The 15,407-nt window shown below is 35.6% G+C and overlaps 1 protein-coding gene across 1 annotated transcript in view; it reads right to left on the bottom strand.

The window, feature by feature from the left end:
• Positions 1–15,407, bottom strand: part of LOC138712036 (DNA mismatch repair protein Msh3-like) — a 59,557-nt gene that overhangs the window by 14,548 nt on the left and 29,602 nt on the right. Inside the window, exons 11-13 of the mRNA XM_069843425.1 lie at positions 12,674–12,831; positions 9,917–10,103; positions 1,836–1,947 (exon numbers count right to left, since the gene is read on the bottom strand). Coding sequence (XP_069699526.1) covers positions 1,836–1,947; positions 9,917–10,103; positions 12,674–12,831 — 457 coding nt within the window. The remainder of the gene's footprint in view (positions 1–1,835; positions 1,948–9,916; positions 10,104–12,673; positions 12,832–15,407) is intronic.

Here is a 15,407-nt window from a genome sequence, read left to right on the forward strand (position 1 = left end):
CTCCTGAAAGATTTTACAGGCCTAACACTACTGTTCTCCAAACCACGAGAAAGTCTTTGCAGAATGAAACGCAGCGGGGTAATGCTGTGAATGAATGTTGATGTGATAAGGTGTCATAAGGTCACACACGTGGGTACTCGTATCTCTATTGGCTAGCTCTCACAGCACAAACAATAACATTGATACACACATTTTTATACTACCCTAGTTACAAAATTAGATCACTGTTAATCTCCTGGTCTTTTAATCCCTCCATACAGGAAATAACATATGCAAGAGAGCGCATGGTTTTTAAACTGACGTTATAATGATAATATCATCTATCTTCTTCGCTCCAATAGATGACGCAATAGTAAGCACATTCCTTTCACGGTTAATCTCCTGGTTGGAGAACAGTACTGATAACTGATACAGAATCAGAAACTTGACATTTTCAGACTTTTCAACTTCCTTTTAATAAGAGCCAAGTCCCTACATGAAACTGAGAAATGGTGTCCAACCAGCAGAAACTTATAGTCAACCCTCATTGCTCCGCAGCAACTACAAACAAGTGGAGGAACATCGCGCGATTTTTTATTTGACCTTTACAGTTGTCACTCCATACAAAAGGTTGCTTCTGTAAGTTACGGAATTATTGACATCATTAACAGCCTGAATGACGCATGATATCATCTCTTGGTGTGTATTGGAAAGAGAAGAGACTATTCAGTAATCTTTATATGAAACGAGTCAAAGTCAGGATAGGAGAAGAAATATCTGAAGGAAGTGAAATAGGGAGGGAAGTAAGACAAAGATGCTCTTTATCACCTACCCTGTTCACGACATCTACTTGGAGGATTTAGTGAAGAACTGTTTTCAGAACACAGGAAGGGTGAGAGTAGGAAGAAGAAGAATGAAGTGCATAAGATTTGCTGATGATATGGCATTGTTAGCAGAAGAGGAGACGATGCTAATGGATATGCTAGTGGAGCTAAATGACAGCTGTGAGCAGTATGGGATGAAGATAAATGCAAACACGACGAAGACCATGCTTGTCGGAAGAAAAATGAAGGTTAATGTGTGAATACTAAGTAGGCAGTAGAGCAAGGGACAGCTTCAAATACTTGGGGTGTACTATAAGCAGTAACATGAGCTGCTGCCAGGAAGTCAAAAGGAGGATACCAATGGCAAAGGAAACTTTTAATAGAAAAAGGAGTATGTTCTGCGAATCTCTGGAAAAAGAACTAAAGAAGAGACTAGTAAAGTGCTTTGTGTGAAGTGTGGCATTGTATGAAGCAGAAACGTGGACATTACTACGAAGTGAAGAGAAGCAACTAGAGGCATTTGAAATGTGGATATGGAAAAGGATGGAGCATGTGATATGGACAGACAGAATAAAAATTGAGGCTGTGTTAAAAATAGTGAGTGAAGAAAGAATGATGCTGAAACTGATAAGAAAGAGAAAAAGGAATTGGTTGGGTCACTGACTGAGAAGAAACTGCCTATTAACGGATGCACTGGAAGGAATGGTGAACAGGAAAAGAGTTCAGGGTAGAAAGAGATATCAGATGATAGATGACATAAAGATAATGTGGATTATATTATGTGGAGACTAAGAGGAAGGCAGAAAATAGGAAAGATTGGAGAATGCTGGGTTTGCAGTGAAAGACCTGCCCTTTGGCAGAACACTATGTAAGTAAGAACTGCTTGGAATTACCGCCACACGAAATGCTTTTAGATGATCATTGGCCTTGGCATTTAGAGCATGTTGATGGCTGTAACTTACCCCTCCCATTAAGGCACTTAGCCAATTTAGAATTTCCACTGTGTTTAAAGAAGAAAGTTTATACAATTACCTTTGTTATGAAGAATGAAAGCCATGTGGTAATTCCTCGCTTTTCCCACGTACTGATTCTCCAGTTCCATAACAGCTGGGTAATGAGTGACAAATAGAATCAAACACCGAACCTGCAAAAAAAAAAAACACATAACTCTAGTAATATAATGAAGTATGAGTTTTTAAATCTACTGAAGCTTTAGAACGTGCCAGCCATAATTAAAATGGAAAGTTTCCCAATCACGGAAAAAATGTGTATAATGACATTTGCAATTATACCATATTTACTCATGTAATAGACGCACTTTTTTTTTTTCGATTTTTATAACAAAAAACTAGGTTGCGTCCTTTAAGCGAAGAAAAAATTTTAGTGAAAAAAAAAAAAAACACATATTACGTCAGCTCGAATGCTGAAATAATCAATAGAATATGTAACGATATATGGGCCGCGACTAATTTATATATTGATTGCATTACACTTAAGACGATCAATAGTTAGTAGCAGTTGTATAAACAGATAATAACTTGTAACAATGAATACAGTGATAATAAGACAAGAGACTTCATTGTTATTATTAACACAAGTCTTACCTCATTCACTGTCAGGTTCAGCATTACTGCAGAAGTCCTAAGAATACTGCATTATTAATTGGAGAGTACCTATATTTTGCACATGTAAAAAAAAAAACAAATCATGATTGCAGTGGTACCATGCACTGTTGTTTAAAAACTTGAATTTAAACATAAGCAGTGCAGCCAATCTTACGACTTCCGATATTATTAAAATGATCTTTGTTTAAAATGAGATGCGAATATTACGCAGGAATTTTTTTTTTTTTTAATTTTAACGCGAAAAATTGGGATGCATCCATTATGCAGGACCACGCATTACGTGGGTAAATACGGTAAGAATATCATACTAAAATACAGTAGAACCCTTAAAATGAGATGCAAATATTATGCAGGGATTTTTCTTTTTTTTAATTTTAACGCGAAAAATTGGGATGCGTCCATTATGCAGGACCACGCATTACGTGGGTAAATACGGTAAGAATATCATACTAAAATACAGTAGAACCCTTAAAATGAGATGCGAATATTATGAGGGGATTTTTTTTTTTTAATTTGAACGCAAAAAACTGGGGTGCGTCCATTATGCAAGGGCATGCATTATGTGGATAAATACAGTAAGAATATAATACCAAAATACAGTAGTTATCCCTTTTTAATGAAACTCTGAGGGATTTTTCTTTTCCTTAAATAGGAGTTTTCTTTAAAAGGAGGTTTACATAAAATGGAAAGGAAAGGTTAAATAACTAATACTAACATGTGTGTTATATACCAAACATTATAATCATTCCATTAGGCCTAGAATTATTATTTACAATACATTTCATTCTTTATGATACAACTTACTCAACAAAAACCACTGATACACGAGTTTGACGAACAAGCAAAAATCCAGTAGGAGAAATTAATCAGACTATTGGAGGAAATACAAAATCTTGCCTACTATATTATACAGCAAGTTAAAAGATTACAAATGCATTTCATTCTTCAAACTAACATTGAAATGTTACAAATCCAACAAAATCCGTTGGAATATATAAATATTCAAACTAAAAACAACTTATTGGAACTAAATGTTAAAAATGACACAAATCCAAATGTAGCAAAATAATTAATAGCAAATATCCTTGTGAAACCTGGCTACACATTTACAGTGATGGATCTTTACAAAACGACTATAATGTTGCAGGAGTTGGAGGAACTTGTAAATTTTTCTCATTCTATAAAGCAGTCGGGAAAAGCTCCACAAACTTTGATGGAGAGGTTGAAGCTGTATTCACTATTCTAACCAATCTACTTCCAATAATAAATACATTTTCCAAAGCTGTAATTCTCATTGTCTTAAAAGCAGCTATACAAGCTATAGCTAATAAGAGTTCACAGAAAACTGACAAAACTTCTCAGTGCTGTAATCTTGATTAAATAGATCCAAAAATTAGGCAAGGAAATAGTTCTGCAATGGGTTCCAGCACACTGCGGCATTGCAGGTAATGAATTGGTGGATCAACTGGCTAAGGAAGGTTGCTGCACCCTAATACAAAACAAATTACTCAAAAATCATTTATTTATATTAAATTCAATAAAAAATTCCAATATAAACAAAAATGTTTGAACAGAATAAAGAAATCAGCTTAAGATAAATCATGGCAATTCCTCCTCCAAAATTTAAACATTATTCCTGAAGAACCAAGAAATTCAGTAGTGGCAGCCTTCTGCCTTCTGACCAGGCATGATTGTTTGGCAGCTCATTTATGTAGAATCAACATCCCCCTCTCACCCAATTGTGTTTTATGTGGAAAGGACATAATCATGGATAAGTACCACCTGAAAAATTGCGAACTTTGCCTGGTCATCTCAACATCACAGAAAAATACTGGACTGCAAGACGGCTGGTGGCTTTATTGCCATGATATCAGAGCATTGGCTACCAACCAAGAACATTTCATTATAATATTTTCTAAGTCTTCAAATGGTGAGGCACGAATGCTTTTCAGTTTGATTGAAACTCAGTATTGAAAATTTCTTCTTTCTTCTTCATTATTCCTCATAATAAAGTAGTTGGCAAACCATGCTTTTTTGACATATTATGTTATAGTGTTATTTGGGGATTAACTTCGATATCTCTTATTATTTTCACTTTCTGTCTGACAATTTCTTCTGTTTATAGTCTATACAAAACTAGAAAGGTATTGACAGTTCTGCGGCTTCTAAGCATCACCATGGCAACCGCTCAAACTAGCCAATCAGAGACCATGACAACAGACCGACGTTGCCGACTGTTTCGCAGCAAGCACGTGCTTCGTTCAAAGTGTTGAATCTTCGTTACTGTGTTACAGCAAGTATTGATGTTCTGTCGTGGCTATTGTTTTCGTAGATATTTTGTTGTTGATAAAGGTAGAATTAGTTTGAGTTTACTTTTAAATGTAATTTAGTTGTGAGAGTATTTGTAACGCAATTTAGCCTACAGTGTGCGGTGTGTTTCACTTAAACAATATCGCAAGGCATCACTCCTGCAGTTAGCGATACAAAACGAACCATGGGCTCAGAGGGAGAAAAGAGTGCTAAAAGGGGCAGCAAGAGGCCTAGAAGTAAAGGAAAAGGTGCTCCTCTTACAAGTCAGGTGAAAGAAATGGTTTGTAATGTGCGGGACTATTTCTAGAAAGGAGAGACAATGATGGGTCTCTTATTCATGTACAACAGGTGGTAAATAGTACTGCAGAGGCTCTTAAAATAAGAAAGAACACCTTCGTTAAAATAGGAAAGGATAAATTGAAATTAAAGAGCAAGAGGCTGGACCTTCTCAACTCCAAATCCCGGGAAAGAAAAGGAAAGTGGAAAAGCGGGTGACAAATTTAGATGCATTTCAGGAGGATGCAATGTATATTTATATTACTGACGGGAGGAGCATCCTATGTTAAAAAAAAAACTGCAAACTTCGCTTCGAGATGCGGATCTTTTCCACGGCAGTGTTTCTTCTCTGCACACTGTCTTAAAGAATTTAGGTTTCAAGTATAAAAAAAATCAATGGTCGTAAGATATTAATGGAGAGAAATTATCGCGTACATACTATGTACCATATTCACATTCATTCATACATTGTTTATTATTATTATTATTATTATTATTATTATTATCATCATCATTATATTAGTCTGGTCTAAGACTACCATATGATACAAATTTATGAGTTTACGAATTCGTGTCAGCTGCTTAGTTCCCACACGGCAGACAGTCAGCGCAAAGAGTCACACTGCACTACCGCACAACTTCACAACGTTGCTCCCTTTCCGCGTGTGCAAGAGACAACTGTCTAGTTGCATAACTAAATACAGCCTGAAAAACGTGTGGACACAAGACGGAGACATTATTGTCAAAGTAGGCGAGCACAAACACAGAATTAAATGCCCAGAAGACATGATCTGAACGAGTCGGCTGCGTAAAACTAGTAAGGCAACTAATTTTAATATACTGCAATATTCAATCTATATTAAATTTTACTCTATCAGTAACTTTACGTAATAATTAATTCTTTTTCATTCTTATTTTTATCATTTAGTACTGTAAATTTAAGTCACTTTAACTTTTACTATATAATAACGTTATTTATTAATTAATTATTTTTCTTCTTCATATTCTTTATCATTTAGTACTGTAATTTTAAGTTATTATTGCTAGAAAATAATTTAAAAACTTGAATTGCATATAAGTTGGTACCATTGAGAACAAAAAGCAGCATGTTCACCCGACAGTCCCTGAGGTCAGTGTACAGAGACCGGTCCTCTCTATTAAGACAAACAATAGCAATCCTACCTGCCCACTGCCCTGTACCGCAGACATACTCAAGGCTGCGCTTTCTTTCTCTCCTTTGTCACTTAATGTTGTTCACGTGAATGCTCAAAGTCTGTTGTGTCATTTTGACGAATTTTCTTCTATCTTCTCACCTTTAGACATTCACGTTATTCTTATCTCCGAATCTTGGTTACATCCTAATCTTCCTTCCACTCTCGTAAACCTTCCTGGCTATACGCTTTGCCGTAATGACATCTCTGTCAAGAGAGGCGGAGGGGTGGCTGGTTATATTAGATCCGATTTGCGACCTAAAATTATTCATCATTCTCCAAGCCAGTACTCTGCCAAACCCGAGTTCATGTTCATTGAAATTTGCACCTTATTTAAAAAATGTCTAGTGTGTGTCGTATATAAACCCCCACATATATATGACGTAGATGATTTCGAAACCGCCTTACTAAACGTAACGCCGCAATATGAGAACGTTATAATCATGGGTGACTTCAATTCAAACTTACTTGACTTACATTCTAGTACGACTAAAAGACTTAAATCATTCTTTCAGTGCCTTGATATGGTAATCCTACCCCTAGCTCCCACACATCACACGGAAGGTACAGACACATTACTGGACTTGATAATTACTAACAATGCCGACAAAATACTGACGCATGGACAGTTGCCTGCACCAGGACTATCAGGGCATGATATCATTTATCTATCGTTTAATCTGCAGTGTCCTAAATCGACTCCTAGAGTAATTACTTACAGGGATATCAAAAGAATAGATGATATTGCACTGAAAGAAGACGCTGCGCAACTTCCATGGCACATGATCTGGACATTACGAACTGTAGACGAGAAAGTAGACTTATTCAATACGTTAATACTTCAACTTTATGACAAACACGCACCATTAAAGACCAAACGTACCAGAAAGACACCAGCCCCTTGGATGACGACTGAAATACGTAGCCTGATGTCCGAACGCGACTTAGCCTATAGGAAATACACCTGCAATAAAAACGACGAATATTTTAACTTATATAAACACCTAAGAAACAGAACGACTCAACTAATAAGAAACGCTAAACTGAAATACTCCTACAAACTTATAGAGCCCAACACAACCCCTTCCAAGTTATGGAAAAATCTGAAGGTTATTGGACTTGGAAGGGCTAGTGAACAAGCAGACATACCCATCCCACTTGACCGATTGAACGAACACTTTGTAAAGGACCCGACCTTAAACAACACAACGAAACAAGACACAGTTTTGCCTGACTCAGCTCCCCCAACTCGAGACAAATTCTATTTTACTGACGTCACTCCTATTGACGTAATGAAAGCCATCCGATGCATCAAGGCGAAAGCTCAAGGGACAGACAACATTAGCATATTACTCATACAGAAAATACAAGACATAGTAATACCTACAATTGCACACATATTCAATAGTTCCTTAATCACTTCAACTTTCCCTAAAATATGGAAGCAAGCTTTCGTTCTTCCTCTTCCAAAAGTCAAAGTTCCCACCGACCCGAACGACTATAGACCAATCAGTATCCTGCCAGCCATATCAAAAGCACTGGAAAGAATCGTACACAGACAAATTACTAACTACATGAACGAACACAAACTATTCGACAAGTATCAGTCAGGTTTCAGAGCTGGACACAACACAAGCACTGCTCTACTTAAAGTGACAGAAGACATTCGTGAAGCAATCGACTCTAATAAAGTAACAATACTAACACTTCTTGACCTTAGCAAAGCTTTCAACTCTGTAAATTTTGACATGCTCACCCATAAATTGAGAAATCTGCATTTGTCAGAGACTGCTGTGAGTTGGTTCGAATCCTACTTACGGGAAAGACAACAATGTGTTGTATCCGGAAATCGAAGCTCTTCCTGGCTTAACATAACATCAGATATTCCACAGGGTTCGGTACTCGGACCATTGTTGTTCACAATTTATGTCAATGATATTACATCTCATGTAAGGCATTGTAACTATCACTTGTATGCTGACGACCTTCAATGCTACATCTCTTCCCGCTTAGATCGAATAAATGACGCTATAGATAAATTGAACGAAGACATTGACTCGATTGTGACATGGACAAAGAAATTCCATCTTAATATCAATCCTGGAAAGACACAAGCAATCATATTAGGACACAAATGGCAAACCGACGCTGTAAAGCACCTCGACATTTCCCCCGTTAAAGTAAGTACAGTGCATATCCCTTTCAGTTCTTCGGTAAAAAATCTTGGCATTCACATGGATAATAATCTCAAATGGGACATGCAAATCACAGAAACCTGCAGAAAAGTATATTCTATTATTCATGTGCTAAAAAGGATAAATGTTCATCTTCCCTCTTGCTTAAAAAAGTCCCTTGTGCAGACCCTTGTATTTCCCTATTTTGACTATGCTGACATTTTACTGACTGACCTTTCCAGCGACAACAAAATGAAACTTCAACGTACTCATAATTTGTGTGTACGTTTTGTAAGCAATGTTCGTAAATATGATCATATTACCCCATCCCTGGAAGCAATAGGTTGGCTTAAACTAGATAAGAAAAGAAATTTACATTCACTTCTCTTTCTCTTCGAAATCTTGAACTCTTCTATTCCTTTGTATCTGTCGTCTCGCTTCACTTACCTTTCTTCCCACCACAATCTGAACACACGCTCTCGCCATGAAACAATACTAACAATACCATCCCATCGCACCTCCTCATACTCATCCTCTTTCACAATAGCCGTGCCAAGACTCTGGAATTCGTTACCTGCTAGCATCAGGGACTGTCGAAATAAAATTCAATTCAAACACAAACTTACTAGGCACTTGGTCAGTAATTGAGACTCGTTCAGACATGGTTTCTTGTAAATAGTTCTTTTAATCTACCACAAAATATCTCAATATTCGGTAATTTCATCACTATAGAATTTTGTTATTGTAGGTTTAATTTGTAATTTAGTAAATACAAAAATATTCTTTGTTCTTAACTTCTATGATAAAATGTCTAGCTTTCATTAATCAGGTATTCTTGTCGTACTTTAATTTTTATTGTAATTGTAATTGTAAATTTAATATTAATTGTAATCTCATTGTTCATGTTATAGTTGTAATCCCCTGGTAGAGGGGCAGAGAAGGCCTGACGGCCTTATCTCTACCAGGTTAAATAAATAAATCTAAATCTAAAAATCTAAAAAAAATACCTTTCTAGTTTTATATAGACTGTAGTCACCATTATAACAATGCAAAAACAGCATAAACTAACAAAAAAACTTTGAAACAGGATCCACACAGCTCGTGAGAACAAAGCAAGCAAAGCAACCACTCTGTGAAAGCAACACAAAGCAAGATCATAAAGAATGATAAAGAATAATGGTGCCGTGTGGTGCTGCATTACTATTGATTGATATGCGCTATTGAATATGCTGGTACTATTGATTATTGAAAGTCGATTTGATATTTCAGGCTTCATTATCACAAAATCCACTTGAAAAGTATTCCTTAAAAGTGGTATTTTCAATAAACCAAGTTTTCTTAAAAGCGGGAATTAATTACATTATTCTTGTAGTAAATGGATTTGAGGGAGATGGGAAATGACAGTAGAGACTGGATTAATCTTGCTCAGGATACCACCTCGTAGTTACTATAATAAGAACGTAAAAGAGTGTACTGCAAACTAAAGCTACATTACAGTGTTCAGATATCATCCTTACCTCTGTCAAGAGATGATGTAATGTAGCAATTGCAATAGAAGTTCCATCACAAGAGCTGGTGCCACGACCCAGCTCATCTAGAAGCACTAATGATTTACAAGTTGCTCTACGAAGAATAACAGATGCTTCTTCTAGTTCCAGCATTAGTGTACTGCGCCCTTGAAACAATTCATCTCTTGCTCCCATTCTAAGTAACATAGACATTAACATTAATATTATTTTTAATACATATTTATGAATACATTATATCTTAAAACAAGTGTCTATTTTTAAATACCTAGTACCAATATGTCCAATTTACATTTATGATGAAGGAATCACTAGTAAGAAACTACATAAATTTCAATCAATTTCTAGTACAACAGACTATGAAGAAAATATATAAGGTTTTAAGAAAATCTGTGTTTTTATGTTAGAAACAATATCAATGAATATGTTGGTACTGGTTTTCTACGAATGTGTTGTTGTTGACCAATGCTAAGGAACTTGGATTTCTTCTATTCTCTTGCGGGCATCCCAATAGTATTTGGTGAGCTACGATGGTAAATCAGCATCTATTTTCTTTATTGCTAGGCATTGCAGCAAATGTTCTTCATCAATGATGGAGTTCTGATTTCTACAGTGATTACACTGTGGATGCTGGTAGATATTAATCTGATGTAGATGAGAGATGAGACAATCATGTCTGGTAGTTAAGTGAAATATAGCGACAGCCTTCTTTTGTGGTAAATTTGGGATGTCTAGCAGAATGTTCCAAGATTTGCCTTCGCTTTTCTTCAGGAATTCCTGTTTACAAAAGGACTGGACTATGTATCTGATCCTGACTTTTGAGGCATGAAAGGAGATTGTACTATTTTGAATTTGTCTGATGTTTGTTCCTTTTTTTGGCCAGGAAGTCAGCCTTCTCATTACCTACTATTCGAGAATGTGAGGGTATCCATTGAAAAACTATCTCTTTACGAAGACCCTGTAGATTTTAAGAGCAGTAAGAATTTTTCTTACTGGTCTGTTTTTTGGAGGACTTGATGTTAGTGCTTGGAGTCCAGATTTATTAAATCTACATACTTATACAACATCAAACAAAATTTGATAACACAATCTAAGGAAAAAAATGGAACTCTCTGCGTCATAATCCACAGTTAATTCCCGATTTACCACGAAAATCATCTGTAGCTGCATCTAGATTGGCAACAGGCCATGATTGTTTGGCCAAACACCTGCATAGAACTGAAATATATCAGTCCCCTAACCGCCCATTGTGCAACTCAAACCAAGAAATGATTCGGAACAACTCAAAATCTGTGCTTCAGTGGCTGACCATGATAATATCTTTGAAAAATATTGGAGTGCAAGAGGTCAAATGACCTTATTGACAAATGCCTGGCATTAGAAAACAACCACTTTGTTAAATGTATGTATGTGATGGAAAAGCTGTTTCAGGCCTGTATTGATTGCTTCTAATTCACAATCATAATGAGTGTACAGTGTTCCAAGAGATATTTGAAAGCTAAAAGTATCACTGTAGATTTCTGCTCTAGCATTACTGGGTTTATCAAGAAGAGATCCATCTGTATAAATATGAAGCCATTCAGATTTCGGATATCTTGTACATATGGTTTCAATAGCTAATGATTTTAATACTATGCAAACCAGAGGTACGTTCAACCAGAGGTCCCGGGATCGATACCCGGCCCCGGAACAATTTTTCCCTTGAAATTATTCAGATTTTAATACTGATTGGTCGATATTACATTTTGCAGTGATGTATTGTATCAGATCATTTTCACATTTAATTTCAGGCTGAGAGAGTGATGATGATGATGATGATGATGATGATGATGATGATGATGATGATGATGATGATGCTTTATTTTTCCTGGCAGAGTTAAGGCCGTGAGGAGTAGAAGCTTTTCTATATTATCAGTTGTTTGTACATTATATTTACTTTGTAATTTATAAATATCCTGGAAGAAGCCAGACTGTGTTTTGAGTTTCCGTTCAGAATTTTTGTAGTTCCTCCAATGAGCATTGTTTGGAATTTGTTTTAATTTCTCAAATAAAATAAGATTTTGTTTCTCAATTTCGTTTTTAATAGGTACCAGTATATTGTTAGTACTTATTTGCATGGCTGTGATGGAGGTAGATTTAACACCACCTGAAATTATCCTCATAGCTTGATTCTGGACCATTTCTATTTCATTTAAGTTTCTACGAAATGTAAAAGGAGAAACATTTCATAGCTTCATAAGAAACAGTCGCAACATGTCACGTAAGATGCATTTCCTCTATTCACACCTGCATTTCTTCCCAGCTGTGGTACTGTTAGCTATGTTCATCATGATGGTGAAGATTACCATACGAATTTCTGACAAATTCAGTACAAGTGACAACTGAGAAGTCATAGTGTTTAATAAAAGTATGTTCATAGTTACAGCCTGCTTCAAATCATATGATAGTGTGAATGTTAGAAAAGAACAATTGTTTTAAAAATAATTAAATCTATTAATTAAGTTCTATTTTTCTGTTCCGCATTCCAAAACCTATTTTCATTGTCATACCAAGATACAGACCACCAAAATGTATTGAAGTGTTAATAGTTAATAACAACTTTGCCTGTAACAAGTACTTATATTTGTGAGTGTGCACACTCTCCAATCCAAAATGTGGTATACCTACACAAATATATATACAAACGTAAATTTCACTGACATTTCAACAGCAAAAATTATTAAGTACGATATTAATTCTCATAGTTACCTTGTGAACACAGAGTCCAGTATGCTAATAGTAGCACACTCTGCAGGAACATATGAACCAATGTGAGCCATAATTGCAATAAGGGCAACTTGCCGGATGTAGCAAGACTTGCCACCCATATTTGGACCAGAGAGGATCATGCAGCATTCTTCATCACTCTGAAACACCGTAATCTTGCGTAAAAAAAATTAGTTTGCTGTCACTGGTCACATATTTCACTTTTGCAACATCAGATAATATACAGTATGTGTCCAAAACAAATTCCTGACCATTTAGATAATGAAAAAGAGAAATTCTAGATAACGAAATAAAACGATCATGTAATTTATTGACAACAGCAGAAATAAATACCAACAGGTTCACTTTGTGACCAAACACGCCTTTACAACAATTCAAAGTGTAATTTTCACACAGATTACAAAATTGGTTACCATTTGTGATATGATATACATGGATATATAAATTAACTATCATACCAATATGTGTCAGAGGAAGAACAATTGTTTGTATATATCTGAAGTCTGATTAGTGTAATATGTTACTAGTCAGTGATGTATGCAATAGAGGGAAGGAAAGGAACTGACTAGCCTACTCCATTATCTCCTGACTTAGTTGCTTCATGGTTCAAACCTGTCTTTGGACAGCTGACTAAACAACAAGCAACATACCAATCATAAAATGAATAAAATAAAAATTTCAGACAAACAAAACATGTCGCACGTACAGGCAAATTCAGAAATGCATATACGTAGAGTGTAGTTGGGAGGTCGAAGGGAAAAAGACCTTTGGGGAAGCCGAGACGTAGATGGGAGAATAATATTAGAACGGATTTGAGAGAGATGGGATACGGTATTATGATAGAGATTGGATTAATCTTGCACAGGATAGGGATCGATAACGGGCTTATGTGAGGGCAGCAATGAACCTCCAGGTTCTTGGAAAGTCATAAGTACAGCATAAACAACATAAATAATTATTTTCTGAATAATTAGAGTACTTCTGATTGAGGTTCTGGCTGATATGTACATCTATTATTATTATTATTATTATTATTATTATTATTATTATTATTATTATTATTATTATTATTATTATTATCAGACAGTACCTCTCACTTGACAATATGTAACAGAGGAAGAACAATTTTTATTGTTTGTATATATCTGAAGTCTGATTAGTGAAGTATGTTACTAGTCAGTGATATATGCAATGGAGGAGGAAAGGAAGTGGCTGCCCTACCCCATAATTTTCTAGCTTAGTTGGCTCATGAGTGATGCCTTATTGGTGTCACTTATGAGGTTCAAACCTGTTTTTGGTGAGTTGACTAAACAACAAACAACATACCAATCATAAAATGAAGAAAATAAAAATCTCAAAGAGACACAGCATAAACAACATAAATAATTATTTCTTGAATAATTAGAGTACTTCTGATTGAGGTTCTGGCTGATATGTACTTGTACATCTATTATCAGACAGTACATCTCACTTGACGAAATGTTACAGAGGAAGAACAATTTATTGTTTGTATACATCTGAAGTTTGATTAGTGAAATATGTTACTAGTCAGTGATGTATGCAATGGAGGGGGAAAGGAACTGGCCACCCTACCCATAATCTCCTGGCTTAGTTGCCTCAAGAGTGAAGCCTTATTGTTGTCACTTATGAGGTTCAAATCTGTTTTCGGACAATTGACTAAAGAATAATAACAATTAGAGAGAAAATATATGTACAGAGTGGTATATAATTGGCGTAGAGAAATATCACAAGGTTATTCCTTGTCCAAAACTGAGTTGAAAATATTCTTGTTAACATTTGGGTTCGAGGTTTACTTTTCGGAAAAAAACTTAATTATGAGGAATGTGGCAATACTATGTAATGAAGTCATTAGAAAAGCTTAATTGGATTAAGTTACAATCCTAGTGAAAAAAAAAAAAAGGAAATTGATGTACGAGGTGCTATCGAAATGAAACTAAACTAGCGGATGCTCGGGATTGGAGCCAATGCAGCATGACTGGTTGTGCAGTGAATAGCCTTGATTGTGATGCATAAGTCTGCCAGGAGACATTCAGTTGCGCACACTGAGAAGCTTGTTATATCCGATTTTGTGACGTTGTGTTAGTGCTGTGCTGTGATTTTTAAATGGACTTGAAAATGGAACAAAGAGCAATGAAACAACGGGCCGAACTCAAGTGTTTGGAATAATACTCTCATTTTAAAAGGGTCCGAACATTACTGGAAAAAGATGACATATCATCAGGAACACAACAAAAAGCATGATGATTGTTTTTCGACATTAAGGAAGTTGTGCAAATGGAATTTGTTCCTCCTGGGCCCGGTTGCATAATAATTTATAAACTAATAACATTAGTAAATTTACTTGTGATTTGTAATCTGCAGAATATTTCTGTTGCATAATGCTAGGAAGAAAACTTAGCCTACAAATTAGTAGTAAAAAATACCCATATTATTAGTGAATTTTACAAGTTCTTGTTGTATAATTGAAACTAATGTTATTGGTTATCAGTGTTTACTAATCTTTTTTCTACAAAGATGTTATTACAAATTATTAGTTAGGTTAGTTTGTTTGCAGTCAATAATAGTAAACTAAATCATAATTAATTAATTACCGGTATCTAGTTTTGGATTCTTCAAGTGAACAAGACTTACCAAGGCCTCCTCCTAAACAATTGAAAGTGTATTGCTCCAATTGATTTTCCATATCTTTCCAACC

Source organism: Periplaneta americana, chromosome 13 (genome assembly GCF_040183065.1).
Source record: "Periplaneta americana isolate PAMFEO1 chromosome 13, P.americana_PAMFEO1_priV1, whole genome shotgun sequence".
Classification (NCBI taxonomy): Eukaryota; Metazoa; Arthropoda; class Insecta; order Blattodea; family Blattidae; genus Periplaneta; species Periplaneta americana.